The sequence below is a fragment of the Cibotium barometz genome, chromosome 39 (assembly GCF_041138505.1).
Source record: "Cibotium barometz isolate CiBa-2024 chromosome 39, ASM4113850v1, whole genome shotgun sequence".
In the NCBI taxonomy this organism is placed as follows: Eukaryota; Viridiplantae; Streptophyta; class Polypodiopsida; order Cyatheales; family Cibotiaceae; genus Cibotium; species Cibotium barometz.
The window spans coordinates 24,540,675-24,558,174 of record NC_141084.1 but is presented as its reverse complement, the minus strand read 5'-3'; the positions used below and the strand labels follow the sequence as shown (position 1 = coordinate 24,558,174).

Here is a 17,500-nt window from a genome sequence, read left to right as displayed (position 1 = left end):
TCTTTGGCGTGCTCAATGTCTATGCGCCCAACCATGCTAGTGCTAGAGCAGAGTTCTGGACCCAGGTTACGGATGCATTGCCAGAGGCCGTACATTGGTGTGTCGGGGGAGACTTCAACATGCTTGAGGACCCGCCGGCCGATAGGGTGGGAGGCAGTCATGTCACAGTGCACGGCACGGACCTTGCAGCTTGGGAGCGATTTTGCATGACACTGAGGATCACTGATGCATGGCAGCATGAGGCTTTCTCCCGATCTCAGGACATTCTTAGTTTCTCTCGGTCAGATCGCCGGCAAGGAGGGACTAATCTATCACGGATTGATCGCTTCTATGTGGGCGATAGGTTAGGGGAGCGAGGGGGCTCCGTTGGCATTCTCGCTGGCACCTCTTTTTCAGACCATGCGCCAGTTATTTTGACACTTGAGGAGAGGACACGGGAGACCAGCTTGCAGTTGAGGATCCCAGAGAGGATACTTACAGATCCTAGTCTCGCTGAGGACATTGAGAGGATATGGCATGATAGCCAGAGCTCTGACCAGGATGCAGCAGGCCAGTGTGCCCAGGGACTCATCGAGCTCAGCTCTTTTTTGCACACTGCAACCTTGACACGGCTGGGAGAGACACGCGAGCGGGAGCGGCGGTTGAGACGTAGCCCTGCTTCGCTTCAGCGCCTTCAGGAGCAGCAGCCTACATGTGAGTGGGTGGCGTCCCAGCTGAGCCAGGCACGCCAGGAGGTTAGAGAGGCAGAGGAGCAGAGACATGAGTTTTACTATCATCGCCAGGCCTCTCAGTGGACGCAGCTTGGTGATAGAGTGACTGGGGAGTTTTTTGAGATTACTGGACCTCGCCATGCTCGAGCAGGAGTCCGCCAGCTCAGGAGGCAGGACGGATCGGTAGCCACTGAGCCCGGGGAGATCAGAGCCATTGCCACTGAGTTCTATAGAGACCTGCTTTCAGCAGAGCCAGCCACCACTGAGGCTCGGGATGCTTGTAGACAGACTGTGTGGGCCCATGTGCAGAGGAGGGTCACAGATCGTATGCGTACAGTTCAGGGTGAGCCTCTTTCAGAGGTTGAGCTTGCTGATGCCTTGAGAGTCCTTCCGCGTCACAATTGCCCTGGGGAGGACGGATTGATGCCTGCCTTTTTTATGCGATATTGGGACCTTTTGGTGCCAAGCCTCCGCAGGGGCTTTCAGTATGTTTTGGACACTGGGGTGATGCAACAGAGCTTTTCAGAGGGCTTGATCTTTCTTATCCCCAAGGGGAGGGAGTATCAGATGATATTCGGCATTGGAGACCTATTACGATCCTCAATACTGTCTACAAGGTCTTAGCAAAGGCCTTGAGTTTGAGGATCCAGCCCTTCCTAGGGGAATTGATTCATGCTACCCAGACAAGATTCGTCAAGGAGCGTAGTATCCTTGACAACATTTTCACCTTCTGGGAGGCGACGGCCCGAGCTAGATTTCTCGGGGAGGACTTGGTCGTGATGCTTCTCGATTTTGAGAAGGCATACGATCGAGTCGATTGGAGTTTCTTAGAGGGCACGATGCTTCGCCTGGGCTTTGAGCCAGTTTGGATTCGAGGAGTGACGGCTCTATACTCCACAGCTCGTAGCCAGGTGCTGATGGCACGAGGACGGGGGGCGAGTTTTGAGTTGACCAGATCAGTCCGTCAAGGGTGTCCTCTCGCCCCGTTTCTTTTTCTCTTCTTGCTGAGGCTATGAGCATGTATCTGACGGCAGCGGAGGTTGGTTTGAGAGGACTCGAGCTCCCAATCCGGGGGGAGGGACCTGCTCGATGCTAAGTTTGCTGATGACACGGGTTTATTTTTGCATGGCCAGGAGGCCAATCTTCAGAGGGCAGAGCAGTCGCTTCAGGTTTTTAGTGCAGCTTCGGGAGCATTGATCAATTGGCGCAAGACAGTGGCCTTCTGGATCAGTAGCGCTCCCACTCCGGCATGGAGCCCAGACCCGGGTTTTCGATGGATTCCTCCTGGCACAGCAGTGCGGTATTTGGGATGCCAGATTGGACTAGATTTGTCACCTGAGCAGCAAATTGCCCCGCTTCTTCTGAGCATTCGGAGGAAGCTTTTGTATTGGAGTACAGCTCGGCTATCCTTGGCTGGGAGGTTGGTGGTGGCGAATCAGGTGCTTTTAGCGACCATGTGGTACATCACGTCTTGCTGGATCTTCTCGAGCTCTTGCATCAGCCAGGTACAGAGGCTGATCAGGAACTTTCTTTGGTCTGGGCGGGATTGTCAGTCAGCCCGGGCTAAGGTCGCTTGGGCAGTTATTACACTTCCGCTGGCCCAGGGGGGGCTGGGCATTATAGATCCAGTTGCCTTATTGGGGAAGCTTATTGTTCGGGGGCTGCTTCCAGGCGCTGAGCCTTGGAAAGAGCTTCTTTTGCAGCGGCTGCAGGCTCGGGCTCCTCCAGCAAGGGGCACTTGGGCACCGGAGATACGATGGATCTTCATAGAGATGAGGAGGACAGGCCTCAGTAGAGGATGGGAGGACAGATTTGCCTTGAGCATCCTGGCGAGCTTGGGAGTTGCTGAGACCGGGACTCTCTCAGAGACCTCCTTCTTGTGATGATGAGCGGACCAGACAGCCGCTCATCTGGAGCCCAGCGGTTCGCACAGAGCAGGGTCATATGCTGGGTTCTCGGCCTCGTCTAGCCTGGGGACCATTGGCGGGCCCAGCACGTAGTTTTGGAGACTGGCAGGCCTTCTGCAGTCTCCCAGAGGAGATCTAGGTGGAGAGGCTGAGTCACTTCAGAGGGGGGGCTGATTATGAGGGATGACATTCAGCACTCACAGAGGAGTGGTTCACGCCTCTCGAGCCAGTGGCCCCACGGTGGATGGGAGGGCAGACTTCAGAGAGTGGAGGTGGAGTCGCCTTTGGTTGCAGAGTGCATTTTTCAGAGGATACGGGTAGTGGCCGCTGCTTCTCGGAAGTGGCATATTGACCCAGACCCTGCAGATGTGGGACTCTGATTGGCGCATATGGGCTTATGCAGCGCGCCCCTTGGCCCGGCTCCAGTGGGACCCTAGCGAGTACGAGTGGCATGATCCTTATGCATCCCCCGAGGCCACAGAGATCACCTTTTTCCAGTATACTGTTCGGTTGGGGCGACATATTTTGACGGGCGAGGAGATTGGTCTCTCTAGCTGCATCGGACCGTTGGCGGCTACACGGACTCTCATAGGAGTTCCTGAAGGATTTTTGGACCAGGCTCTGGGCTAGTCGACAGGCACGCAGGATCTCAACCTTCCAGTGGCCACAGGGGCTCTGCAATTGACACCTGGCTTGTCTACAGCAGTCTTCCAGCGGCCTGCGGCCGATGCGGCCACCCTATGGAGACACAGAGACATTGCCTATGGGACTGTCCTCAGGCGCAGCAGATTTGGCTGTGGATGCTGCGCATTCTGGCCCCGAGGGTATGTATACGTGGGGTGCCGCTGCTTGGTTGACTTCGTCAGGGCCTGCTCTGGGCTATGAGACGGAGCAGGACAGCCAGGCCATCAGATTAATTAGGGGCCAGGCTCGCCTGGTTCCTTCACACCGGATTTCTCGTCCGCCAGCTTGACACAGGAGAGGGATCTACGAAGGGAGCTCCTCAGCAGCCTCACCATATGGTTCACCTGGAGAGCCCGGTGTTTCACGGCCTTTGAGGGGAGACTAGAGCCACCAGCAGAGACTGTTCGGGGGATTTGGCAGGAGTTGATCCACACTCTGCGAGGACAGTATGACCGCTCCAGGGTGACTCGGATGAGGCGATCTTGCGGCGCCAGGCCTTCCACACCACTTGGCGCAGCGGCCCCTTCTATACCCTACACGCGGGTTCCCCCCGCTGGCACTACAAGCCACCTGTTTGGCTTTTCCCCCCTCCTATTGTATGATATAGCCCCTCAGTCTTTGTACTGATATTTGTATTTTCTGCACCTAGGGAGAGTCTCCCTAGCTACCTTGCTTGGATCTCTGCTTTGTTTTCTTATGGGCAGGAGAGGATCTTTTGTAGCCCTATGGGCGTTTTTATATAACTAATGAAAGGATCTTTTCTCGGAAAAAAGAAAAAAGAGTGAGCGTATATACCTCTTGTCCTCGAATTCCTGCCTTCAAAATGCTAATAACTTTTGTATCTCAACTCTAATGAACCACTTTAAACGTCACAAATTCACATAAACTTAATTTATTGAGTATTTTTTGAGGCATTTTGTATTTTCTATAAATATTTCAATGCCTTACAAGTGTTTAAAAATACATTATTTTTTGTACACTCTAGTTAAAATGCTCATTTTTATGGACCAAGTGACTGGACGGTAGGGGAAGGTTTACTAGTAGTATTTGGGACGGAGTCAAATTACAAATTTAATGACCTTTAGGCACAAGATCAACTAGTGACTGATGGTGGCAGGCACAAGTACAAGGAATTTAACATAGTAGGCTAAACTTTGCAAGCGTTGTCCTTGCAATCTTGTTTCTCTTTTGAATCAACGTCCAACTCCAACATTTATGTCAAGATGGAAATGGGTTGGTAAGCAAGTTACCTTACAAGAATTCTCTAGTTCCATATGTACTTGGCAACACTATAGTTTTGAATTTCATAGTAGTAATCCAATGGTGGGGTTTCATTCTAGTCAACTAAGGGCTAAGAAACTTATGTGAATGAAATTAGAATTCAAGGTTACTTATGGGATTCATGAGGACATGAATCCAATTGGAGAGAGAGAATGTTAAACCCTGAACTAGACTGAGACCAACGTCAATCGCCAGTGACCTAAGGTTAGGGAGATAGACTGACATAGATCAGGCATGCTGAGGGAAGGATTAAAAGCTAGCTTAAGGGACTTTGGGTAGGAGGCTAGGGCTAGCAAGAATAAGGTTTGGGTTGGCCTTGGGCCATGATAAAAGCATAGTCACTAAAAAGGGCAAATAGCCTAAGTATAGGACTGAGTGCTAACAATAACCAACGCTGGTCTATAAAAGTATACATGGGACTCGATCTTTAATTATGAAGGAAACCACAAACACAGATGTATACCAAAAGCGTGAATCCTCGGGGTCAAGAGTAGCTTCGCACAACACCAAAGCCTACCACTGCGGCACAACTTACTGAGAAAAATCAGCTGAAATCTATCAGTCATCATTATGAGGATTAACTCTGGAAGGGTTCCAAGTATGTGTGATTCTAATTTGGGTCTCATGAATAGCACTCACATCTCCTCTAGATCTCCACTCACAAATCTCCGCTTCTATAACATAGAATATCTAGGTGTTATTCCCTTACTCGTGCACACATGCCAACTCCTCAATCCATCTCTTTTCTATTACCCCTTACTCATGCACACATTTGAGGTCCTCTAGTGGCGCGCTGTGTGTACAAAAGCATGAATCTCATCAACATGCAAGATTTGTGTAGTTTGCCTTACAAGCTTTTAAGTCTACTTTGTAGTGTGTAGATGTCCTTTTTTTTGGTGGATGGGGCATGCGCGTGAGACGTGAATGGGCATGATGGATGCATTTTAATGGACTGTCGTTGTAAACTCTTGTGAACCATCCATTTAAAATGTACTACATGCTATGACATCCTGACTAGTGTCAATAGTGCACGGTTGTATCAGGGCTTCATCCTTGCATACAGTATCTCTTCAACAAGCTGAAGAGCTGATGCTGAAAGCGGTAGGCTAGGAAAAAAAATATTTTGCTCTTGTTTGGCATCATTTTTAGTCATGGCAAAGCTCACCCAATTTTATGCCGTCCCTCCGACTCCTGAGACTGCCACCCAAAGCGGCTAGTAGCCACCATCCTCTTGTCTCTCTCTAATCCAACTTCCTCCCATTGCTCCAACACCTTAGACAATACTGCCCAAAGCAGCAAGTGGCTGCCGGCACCCATCATGAGAAACAATCCGATCTTTCCATTATCAACTTGCATCCGTAATATAGGACTCAACCTTTTTCTGTCCATCTTTCCTCCATCAACTTTCTAACCCTTGCCCTTTCCTCCCATCTGCCCGCTTCAGCATAGATATTAGATAGCAGCACAAAGGCAGCAGTATTTTGCGGTTTCAGCTTAAGAAGGCACTCTGCAGCGTGCTTTGCTAATGTGACCTCGCCAAAAGTTCGGCAAGCTGCGAGTACAGCAGTCCATATTTCCTCACCACATGGACAATCAGATTCGTGTATGAATTCAATGGCTTGCTCCAGGCGCCCGGCCCGGGTTAGCATATCGACCATGCATGCATAATGCTCTGCTGTTGGTGTGAGGCCATGATTTTGGCTCATAGTTTTGAAAAAATGGAGGCCTTCATTTACCAACCCTGCATGGCTGCATGCTGATAAAACACCGACAAATGTTATGTGGTCCAGCTCCATCCCATTATATTGCATCTGTTTTACAAGCCGAAGAGCTTCCACCACAGCACTCCCATGAAGTGCAAATCCAGACACCATGGCTGACCACGAGATGAGGTCTCGGTCATGCATGTTGCCGAAGATCTGGTGAGCAAAATCCATGCTCCCACATTTGGCATACATGTCGATAAGTGTGTTTTCCAAGAATGTCCATGGCTTGAATCCACGTTTGATCATGCAAGCATGGACTTGTTTGCCTAGTTCAAGGGCAGCAAGATTAGCACATGCTCTCATGGCACTTACATATGCTACGTCGTCTGGCCTCACATTCTCTCTGCATTTGCCAAAAGTGTCTTAGTGCTTCTTCTGAGAACCCGTGCTGCGTACATGCCGCAATCATGGAGGTCCATGAGATCACATTGGGCTGAGACATTTCTGAAAAGACGCTGGCTGCATTCTTGAAACTGCCACACTTGGCATACATGTCAATAAGGGCATTATCTACAGCAACAGATGGCTTGGTTGTCCTTTTGTTAACATGACAATGAATAAACTTCCCTTGTTTTAAAGCTCCTATAGCTGTGCATGCTTTGAAGACACTTATAAAAGTGACCTCGTCTGGCTCCAAACCCTCCTGCTGGAGCTGTAGAAACAATACTAATGCTGCCTTTCCATGCCCATGCTGTGCATAGCCCGATATCATAGAATTCCATGTCACCACATCTTGATCCGGCATCTTGTCAAACACCCAGCGGGCCAACTCTACATTCCCACATCTAGCATACATGTCAATGAGGGTACTCCTCATAAAACTGTCAGACTCCAGTCTGAATCGGACAATACACATGTGTAACTGTTTGCCTTGCTCGAGCGTAGCACATTGTTTGATGATGGCCAGAAACGTATACTTATTCGGCTTAACAACTTCTTCTGATACCATCCTCCAAAACAATGTCAGCGCCTCCTTCGCATATCCAAGCTTGGTGTACCCTCCAATCATCAGAGTCCAAGTAAACACATTCCACTCAAACATACCCTCGAACACAGAGCCAGCCTCCACCACATCACCACACTTGATGTACATGGTGATGAGTATGTTTCCTAGACTGATGTCAAGTGTGAGTTGATTTTTTCTTATGTACGCATGGATGTGCTTTCCCTCGGAGAAGGCTTTGAAGTAAATGCACTCCTGCAATAGGCATACATATGTGCCTTGAGATGCATGAATGTCATATTTGTTCAAATGGTTCAACAAGCCGATTGCGTCCTTCAGCCGTGCGTGCTTACTCAGCTCTTTGAGATGCCCATCAATGCCACCATGGCTAGATGTACTAAAACTACAATTTCTGCACAAGCATTCAAATGTCCTTTTTTTAAAATGGCAAACAGATAAAAATATATCAACTCAAAAACAAAAGCCCTTGGGACAGAGACATATGCATACATTGATTCATACAAGAAACCAGAAAGATTAATTAAAAAAACCCTTTTACTTAATCAAGAAATTAAGGATCTCTGCCTAGCTATCAGACCGAGCCCTTACCTGAAACGAGGCAGAATACTGTAACGGTGTGGCTGTCGTCTGAAAGGAGATGCATGTGGGATCATCATCCATGTTGAATATATATATATATATATATATATATATATATATATATATATATATATATATATATATATATATATATATATATATGTATATGTATGATACATACATATATATGTATATATATACATATATATGTACATATATATGTATATATGGCTCGCGCTGCTACCTGCGCGCCCTCCCCCCTTCCCGCCCACGCGTCTGCTCCCCCCCCCCCCCCCCCCCCCGCGCCTTCCCTCACGCAAGCTTCCCCCCCCTTCTCCGCGTGGCTTTCTTGCGCGCCCCAGCGCACCCGCCCCCTGCTCCTCTCGTTCGCGCCCCCCCTCCCTTCATCAGCACCCCGCCCCCCCTCCGCCAGCCGTCGCCCTCTCTCCCCCCCCACCCCCCCTTTTTTTACGCTGCTCCCGCCCCCCCCTGGGTTTTTTTTTTGTCTTCACCGCCTTATCCCCCCCTCCCCCTTTTTTCTGTTTTTTCGTCCCCTGGGGTTTTTTGCCTTCCGCCTTCCCCCTCCGCCCTTTGTGTGCAGCTTGGTTCTTGCAGCACTCTCCGCATTCGCTCCGCCTTCGACATAGCTTCAGACTCTGATGGAGGCTCCTCCCGCCCCACCTCAGAGGGACTCTCCCGCAACCCCTCGCCCGCCCCTGAGGATACCCCCATCAGGCTTTCTCTTTCGCGAGAAGAGGAAGCGAGCCTCGCCGCAAAGGTGGAACGCCTCCAGGCACACTCCACCATTTGCTGTATAGTCGGCACTCGCCGCAGCAAAGGGGAGATCCGGGATCTTCTCCAGGCCCGCCTTCTTGCAGATGTGGGCAAGATCCTGTACGTTCAGCTACTGGGCCGTGGACACTACCAGATCGAGTTCGAGACAGCTCAGAGGGTGGCCAAGGTCCTAGCCATGACTCCCCATGACATCAGGGGCGCTCGGGCATTCTTCAGACCTTGGCAGCATGGCTTTGACCCAGCAGCAGCCGAGCAGGGAGAGCGCCTTTTCCATGTTACAGTTTGCTTCCCTGGGCTCCGCCGTAAGTACCTTCCGCTCCTTTCTAGGCTAGGAGCATTGGTGGGTTCGGTGCTTGAGGCTGGCCCCACAGCAGCTTCAGTGGTGGCCAGAGCAGCTAGACTACCTTCGGTCAGAGTTTTGGCTCGTGACATCTCCTCCCTTCCGAAGGTCATTCAGCTACCTAGGATAGGAGGGGGATGGATTGATCAGAGAGTGGAGTTTTCGGGGCTCCCGAACCAGTGCTTTATCTGCAGGCAGGTCGGCCACCTGCCCTCGCAGGAGACCCCGACCTTCACCGCAGCAGCAGGCCCCCGATGGCCCGCCCACAGATGCGGCTCAGATGCGGCTCGGCAGGCAGCCTCCGGGACACCTGCTCAGCCCACAGAGACCTCGGAGTGGCAGCCTGGACAGGGGCGCCGTCGAGGGAGACAGCCCCAGCAGCACGCCCAGAGACCGATGCAGCAGCAGCCACAGTCTCAGCATCACTGGGTTCCCGTGAGGAACAGCTTTGCTCCCCTACAGGAAGAGACCCGAGTGCCGACTGAGGACCAGGAGATGCCAGCACCCCCTCCTTCACGTCCACCTTCGCCTCCTCCCGTCCCCCCCCCCCCGCCTCGCGTCCACCTTCGCCTCCTCCCGTCCCCGGTCCGGTTTTGGCAGCGGCTCCTTCTCCACCCCCTTCTCCCCCCCCCCCCCCCCTCCCCCCCCGCTCGCCTCAGCTTCCCCGGAGGCCCTGGCAATTCCCTGACGCTCTCCTGTAGTCCGGCGGACACTGAGCACCGACCTTGCTCGAGCACCGCAGAGAAGACTTACCATGCCGATTCGGGCTTCACGGATATCCTCTATCCGCAGTCGGCTGAGTCGCCTCGACACTAGACAGCGCTCGGAGGCTTTTTATTATTCCTTCACACAGCTTTTTGGAGCGGAGGGCCCTCATGAGACAGCACCCATCAGAGTTCATGTAGTGATACCTCCGGCCCGAGGGGAGGAGGCACTTGATTCAACAGTGGCCTTCTCATTCCCTCTCTGTGGCCCTAGCGACCGAGAGTGGACGATGGATCTCTCTCTTAGCACTTTGAAGACTCAAGCAGTTGAGTTTTCGCACCATGTGAGCGATCTGGAGGTGACAGATGTGATAGGCCGACTGTGGGAGTTGGCTCATTTTTTCCTTGATCCCGGGAGTGTGGATGCCTCCGGGATTCGACATCTAGTGGTTCGCATTAGTGGCAGACTTAGCACGCGACCCTGGATATGTATGCATACACGAGGTTGCTCTGTCTGAGCGGGAGGCAGTCGCCATGGGACACAGCCACTGGCGCCTGATCCGAGATTCTTGCAGCACACCGGGTGGGCACATTCGTAGCCGCTCGGATGGGGACTATTCTCCATCCAAGCCGCTTGCGAAGGCCCGCCGTATGGCTGAGACAGCATCCATCTCAGCAGGTCATCCATGAGGATCATCTCATGGATTGTACAGGGCCTTGGCGGCGCACACTATATACGTTACCGTGGTTGCTTGAGGCAGGAGCTTCAGAGATGCCAGGTTGGGGGCAGTATTGATATTTTGATGATGCAGGAGCACCATTTGGGTGAGAGCAGGATCCAGAGATACGGTTCGGAGATGCCTGGTAGATGGGACACCTTTTGGTCTGCAGGGTTTGACCCCTTGGGTGGGCAGGGAGGAGTATGTATGGTCATTGCGGATGTATGGCGCCAAGCCATTGTGGATCGCGGGATCATTGTGCCTGGTAGAGCACAGTATGTCATTCTGAGGATGCATGATGAGCTCTTTGGCGTGCTCAATGTCTATGCGCCCAACCATGCTAGTGCCAGAGAAGAGTTCTGGACCCAGGTTACGGATGCATTGCCAGAGGCCGCACATTGGTGTGTCGGGGGAGACTTCAACATGCTTGAGGACCCGGCCGATAGGGTGGGAGGCAGTCATGTCACAGTGCACGGCACGGAGCTTGCAGCTTGGGAGCGATTTTGCATGACACTGAGGATCACTGATGCATGGCAGCATGAGGCTTTCTCCCGATCTCAGGACAGTCTTAGTTTCTCTCGGTCGGATCGCCGGCAAGGAGGGACTAATCTATCACGGATTGATCGCTTCTATGTGGGCGACAGGTTAGGGGAGCGAGGGGGCTCCGTTGGCATTCTCGCTGGCACCTCTTTTTCAGACCATGCGCCAGTTATTTTGACACTTGAGGAGAGGACACGGGAGACCAGCTTGCAGTTGAGGATCCCAGAGAGGATACTTACAGATCCTAGTCTCGCTGAGGACATTGAGAGGATATGGCATGATAGCCAGAGCTCTGACCAGGATGCAGCAGGTCAGTGTGCCCAGGGACTCATCGAGCTTAGCTCTTTTTTGCACGCTGCAGCCTTGACACGGCTGGGAGAGACACGCGAGCGGGAGCGGCGGTTGAGACGTAGCCCTGCTTCGCTTCAGCGCCTTCAGGAGCAACAACCTACATGTGAGTGGGTGGCGTCCCAGCTGAGCCAGGCACGCCAGGAGGTTAGAGAGGCAAACGAGCAGAGACATGAGTTTTACTATCGTCGCCAGGCCTCTCAGTGGACGCAGCTTGGTGATAGAGTGACTGGGGAGTTTTTTGAGATTACTGGACCTCGCCATGCTCGAGCAGGAGTCCGCCAGCTCAAGAGGCAGGACGGATCGGTAGCCACTGAGCCCGGGGAGATCAGAGCCATTCCCACTGAGTTCTATAGAGACCTGCTTTCAGCAAAGCCAGCCACTGAGGCTTGGGATGCTTGCAGACAGACTGTGTGGGCCCATGTGCAGAGGAGGGTCACAGATCGTACGCATACAGTTCAGGGTGAGCCTCTTTCAGAGGTTGAGCTTGCTGAGGCCTCGAGAGTCCTTCCGCGCCACAGTTGCCCTTGGGAGGACGCATTGACGCCTGCCTTTTTTATGCGATATTGGGACCTTTTGGGGCCAGGCCTCCGCAGGGGCTTTCAGTATGTTTTGGACACTGGGGTGATGCCACAGAGCTTTTCAGAGGGCTTGATCTTTCTTATCCCCAAGGGGGAGGGAGTATCAGATGATATTCGGCATTGGAGACCTATTACGATCCTCAATACTGTCTACAAGGTCTTAGCAAAGGCCTTGAGTTTGAGGATCCAGCCCTTCCTGGGGGAATTGATTCATGCTACCCAGACAGGATTCGTCAAGGAGCGTAGTATCCTTGACAACATTTTCACCTTCTGGGAGGCGACGGCCCGAGCTAGATTTCTCCCTGAGGACCTGGTCGTGATGCTTCTCGATTTTGAGAAGGCATACATCGAGTCAATTGGAGTTTCTTAGAGGGCACGATGCTTCGCCTGGGCTTTGAGCCAGTTTGGATTCGAGGAGTGGCGGCTCTATACTCCACAGCTCGTAGCCAGGTGCTGATGGCACGAGGACGGACGCCGAGTTTTGAGTTGACCAGATCAGTCCGTCAAGGGTGTCCTCTCACCCCGTTTCTTTTTCTCTTCTTGCTGAGGCTATGAGCATGTATCTGACGGCAGCGGAGGTTGGTTTGAGAGGACTCCAGCTCCCAATCCGGGGGGAGGACCTGCTCGATGCTGAGTTTGCTGATGACACGGGTTTATTTTTGCATGGCCAGGAGGCCAATCTTCAAAGGGCAGAGCAGTCGCTTCAGGTTTTTAGTGCAGCTTCGGGAGCATTGATCAATTGGCGCAAGACAGTGGCCTTTTGGATCAGTAGCGCTCCCACTCCGGCATGGAGCCCAGACCCGGGTTTTCGATGGATTCCTCCTGGCACAGCAGTGCGGTATTTGGGATGCCAGATTGGATTAGATTTGTCACCTGAGCAGCAGATTGCCCCGCTTCTTCTGAGCATTCGGAGGAAGCTTTTGTATTGGAGTACAGCTCGACTATCCTTGGCTGGGAGGGTGGTGGTGGCGAATCAGGTGCTTTTAGCGACCATGTGGTACATCACGTCTTGCTGGATCTTCTCGAGCTCTTGCATCAGCCAGGTACAGAGGCTAATCAGGAACTTTCTTTGGTCTGGGCGGGACGGTCAGTCAGCCCGGGCTAAGGTCGCTTGGGCAGTTATTACACTTCCGCTGGCCCAGGGGGGCTTGGGCATTATAGATCCAGTTGATCAGAGTAGAGCCTTATTGGGGAAGCTTATTGTTCGGGGGCTGCTTCCAGGCGCTGAGCCTTGGAAAGAGCTTCTTTTGCAGCGGCTGCAGGCTCGGGCACCCACAGCAGGGGGCACTTGGGCACCGGAGATACGATGGATCTTCATAGAGATGATGAGGACAGGCCTCAGTAGAGGACGGGAGGACAGATTTGCCTTGAGCATCCTGCGAGCTTGGGAGTTGCTGAGACCGGGACTCTCTCAGAGACCTCCTTCTTGTGATGATGAGCGGGCCAGACAGCCGCTCATCTGGAGCCCAGCGGTTCGCACAGAGCAGGGTCATATGCTGGGTTCTCGGCCTCGTCTAGCCTGGGGACCATTGGCGGCAGGCCCAGCACGTAGTTTTGGAGACTGGCAGGCCTTCTGCAGTCTCCCAGAGGAGATCTAGGTGGAGAGGCTGAGTCACTTCAGAGGGGGGCTGATTATGAGGGATGACATTCAGGAGGCACTCACAGAGGAGTGGTTCACGCCTCTCGAGCCAGTGGCCCCACGGTGGATGGGAGCCTTTACACAGTTGGAGATCCTGATTGCTGTCAGAGCTTGCACTGAGGATGGTAGATGCCTCTACTATGAGATCCAGGATGAGGGCAGACTTCAGAGAGTGGAGGTGGAGTCGCCTTTGGTTGCAGAGTGCATTTTTCAGAGGATACGGGTAGTGGCCGCCGCTTCTCGGAAGTGGCATATTGACCCAGACCCTGCAGATGTGGACTCTGATTGGCGCATATGGACTTATGCAGCACGCCCCTTGGCCCGGCTCCAGTGGGACCCTGGCGAGTACGAGTGGCATGATCCTTATGCATCCCCCGAGGCCACAGAGATCACCTTTTTCCAGTATACTGTTCGGTTGGGGCGACATATTTTGACGGCGAGGAGATTGGTCTCTCCAGCTGCATCGGAGCATTGGCAGCTACAGGGACTCTCACAGGAGTTCCTGGAGGATTTTTGGACTAGGCTCTAGGCTAGTCAACAGGCACGCAGGATCTCGACCTTCCTGTGGCCACAGGGGCTCTGCAGTTGACACCTGGCTTGTCTACAGCAGTCTTCCAGCGGCCTGCGGCCGATGCGGCCACCCTATGGAGACACAGAGACATTGCCTATGGGACTGTCCTCAGGCGCAGCAGATTTGGCTACGGATGCTGCACATTCTGGCCCCGAGGGTATGTATACGTGGGGTGCCGCTGCTTGGTCGACTTCGTCAGGGCCTGCTCTGGGCTATGAGACGGAGCAGGACAGCCAGGCCATCAGATTAATTAGGGGCCAGCCTCGCCTGGTTCCTTCACCGGATTTCTCGTCCGCCGGCGGCTGGTCACCGGAGAGGGATCTACGATGGGAGCTCCTCAACAGCCTCACCATATGGTTCACCTGGAGAGCCCGGTGTTTCACGGCCTTAGAGGGGAGACTAGAGCCACCAGCAGAGACTGTTCGGGGGATTTGGCAGGAGTTGATCCACACTCTGCGAGGACAGTATGACCGCATCCAGGTGACTCGGATGAGGCGATCTTGCGGCGCCAGGCCTTCCACACCACTTGGCGCAGCGGCCCCTTCTATACCCTACACACAAGTTCCCCCCGCTGGCACTACAAGCCCCCTGTTTGGCTTTTTCTCCCTCCTATTGTATGATATAGCCCCTCAGTCTTTATACTGATATTTGTATTTTTCTGCACCTAGGGAGAGTCTCTCTAGCTGCCTTGCTTGGATCTCTGCTTTGTTTTCTTATGAGCAGGAGAGGATCTTTTGTAGCCCTATGGGCGTTTTTATATAACTAATGAAAGGATCTTTTCTCGGAAAAAAGAAAAAAGAGTGAGCATATATACCTCTTGTCCTCGAATTCCTGCCTTCAAAATGCTAATAACTTTTGTATCTCAACTCTAATGAACTTCCCACTTTAAACGTCACAAATTCACATAAACTTAATTTATTGAGTATTTTTTGAGGCATTTTTGTATTTTCTATAAATATTTCAATGCCTTACAAGTGTTTAAAAATACATTATTTTTTGTACACTCTAGTTAAAATGCTCATTTTTATGGACCAAGTGACTGGAAGGTAGGGGAAGGTTTACTAGTAGTATTTGGGACGGAGTCAAATTACAAATTTAATGACCTTTAGGCACAAGATCAACTAGTGACTGATGGTGGCAGGCACAAGTACAAGGAATTTAACATAGTAGGCTAAACTTTGCAAGCGTTGTCCTTGCAATCTTGTTTCTCTTTTGAATCAACGTCCAACTCCAACATTTATGTCAAGATGGAAATGGGTTGATAAGCAAGTTACCTTACAAGAATTCTCTAGTTCCATATGTATTTTAAAACACTATAGTTTTGGATTTCATAGTAGTAATCCAATGGTGGGGTTTCATTCTAGTCAACTAAGGGCTAAGAAGCTTATGTGAATGAAATTAGAATTCAAGGTTAAGCTTACAGCTAATTGATTGTCCACTTATGGGATTCATGAGGACATGAATCCAATTGGAGAGAGAGAATGTTAAACCCTGAACTAGACTGAGACCAACGTCAATCGCCACTAACCTAAGGTTAGGGAGATGGACTGACCTAGATCAGGCATGCTGAGGGAAGGATTAAAAGCTAGCTTAAGGGACTTTGGGTAGGAGGCTAGGGCTAGCAAGAATAAGGTTTGGGTTGGCCTTGGGCCATGATAAAAGCATAGTCACTAAAAAGGGCAAATAGCCTAAGTATAGGACTGAGTGCTAACAATAACCAACGCTGGTCTATAAAAGTATACATGGGACTCGATCTTTAATTATGAAGGAAACCACAAACACAGATGTATACCAAAAGCGTGAATCCTCGGGGTCAAGAGTAGCTTCGCACAACACCAAAGCCTACCACTGCGGCACAACTTACTGAGAAAAATCAGCTGAAATCTATCAGTCATCATTATGAGGATTAACTCTGGAAGGGTTCCAAGTATGTGTGATTCTAATTTGGGTCTCATGAATAGCACTCACATCTCCTCTAGATCTCCACTCACAAATCTCCGCTTCTATGACATAGAACATCTACGTGTTATTCCCTTACTCGTGCACACATGCCAGCTCCTCAATCCATCTCTTTTCTATTACCCCTTACTCATGCACACATTTGAGGTCCTCTAGTGGCGCGCTGTGTGTACAAAAGCATGAATCTCATCAACATGCAAGATTTGTGTAGTTTGCCTTACAAGCTTTTAAGTCTACTTTGTAGTGTGTAGATGTCCCTTTTTTTGGTGGATGGGGCATGCGCGTGAGACGTGAATGGGAATGATGGATGCATTTTAATGGACTGTCATTGTAAACTCTTGTGAACCATCCATTTAAAATGTACTACATGCTATGACATCCTGACTAGTGTCAATAGTGCACGGTTGTATCAAGGCTTCATCCTTGCATACAGTATCTCTTCAACAAGCTGAAGAGCTTATGCTGAAAGCGGTAGGCTAGGAAAAAAATATTTTGCTCTTGTTTGGCATCATTTTTAGTCATGGCAAAGCTCACCCAATTTTATGCCGTCCCTCCGACTCCTGAGACTGCCACCCAAAGCGGCTAGTAGCCACCATCCTCTTGTCTCTCTCTAATCCAACTTCCTCCCATTGCTCCAACACCTTAGACAATACTGCCCAAAGCAGCAAGTGGCTGCCGGCACCCATCATGAGAAACAATCCGATCTTTCCATTATCAACTTGGTCCGTAATATAGGACTCAACCTTTTTCTGTCCATCTTTCCTCCATCAACTTTCTAACCCTTGCCCTTTCCTCCCATCTGCCCGCTTCAGCATAGATATTAGATAGCAGCACAAAGGCAGCAGTATTTTGCGGTTTCAGCTTAAGAAGGCACTCTGCAGCGTGCTTTGCTAATGTGACCTCGCCAAAAGTTCGGCAAGCTGCGAGTACAGCAGTCCATATTTCCTCACCACATGGACAATCAGATTCGTGTATGAATTCAATGGCTTGCTCCAGGCGCCCGGCCCGGGTTAGCATATCGACCATGCATGCATAATGCTCTGCTGTTGGTGTGAGGCCATGATTTTGGCTCATAGTTTTGAAAAAATGGAGGCCTTCATTTACCAACCCTGCATGGCTGCATGCTGATAAAACACCGACAAATGTTATGTGGTCCAGCTCCATCCCATTATATTGCATCTGTTTTACAAGCCGAAGAGCTTCCACAGCACTCCCATGAAGTGCAAATCCAGACACCATGGCTGACCACGAGATAAGGTCTCGGTCATGCATGTTGCCGAAGATCTGGTGAGCAAAATCCATGCTCCCACATTTGGCATACATGTCGATAAGTGTGTTTTCCAAGAATGTCCATGGCTTGAATCCACGTTTGATCATGCAAGCATGGACTTGTTTGCCTAGTTCAAGGGCAGC

The 17,500-nt window shown here is 51.1% G+C and overlaps 2 protein-coding genes and 1 pseudogene across 2 annotated transcripts in view; all 3 read right to left on the bottom strand.

Moving 5' to 3' along the window:
• LOC147615912 (pentatricopeptide repeat-containing protein At2g13600-like) overlaps positions 1 to 7,703 on the bottom strand; it is a 14,120-nt gene extending 6,417 nt beyond the window's left edge. Inside the window, exon 1 of the mRNA XM_086778546.1 lies at positions 5,748 to 7,703. Within this exon, the coding sequence (XP_086634672.1) occupies positions 5,748 to 5,971 (224 nt within the window). The 5' untranslated portion in view covers positions 5,972 to 7,703. The remainder of the gene's footprint in view (positions 1 to 5,747) is intronic.
• LOC147615911 (pentatricopeptide repeat-containing protein At1g15510, chloroplastic-like) lies at positions 5,130 to 7,973 on the bottom strand. Its single transcript, XM_086778548.1, has 2 exons — positions 7,901 to 7,973; positions 5,130 to 7,703 (listed from the first exon to the last, which is right to left on the bottom strand). Exons 1-2 carry the CDS (start codon positions 7,966 to 7,968, stop codon positions 6,635 to 6,637), a joined length of 1,137 nt encoding a protein of 378 aa, XP_086634674.1. The 5' UTR covers positions 7,969 to 7,973; the 3' UTR covers positions 5,130 to 6,634.
• An 8,852-nt stretch (positions 7,974 to 16,825) lies between these two features.
• Positions 16,826 to 17,500, bottom strand: part of LOC147615910 (pentatricopeptide repeat-containing protein At2g13600 pseudogene) — a 1,488-nt pseudogene continuing 813 nt past the window's right edge.

Coding starts and splice junctions, on each gene's coding strand:
- LOC147615911 (XM_086778548.1), bottom strand. CDS start 7,968: ATGATGATCCCACATGCATCTCCTTTCAGACGACAGCCACACCGTTAC. Junction 7,704..7,900: donor AGTATTCTGCCTCGTTTCAG/GTAAGGGCTCGG, acceptor ATGCTTGTGCAG/AAATTGTAGTTTTAGTACAT.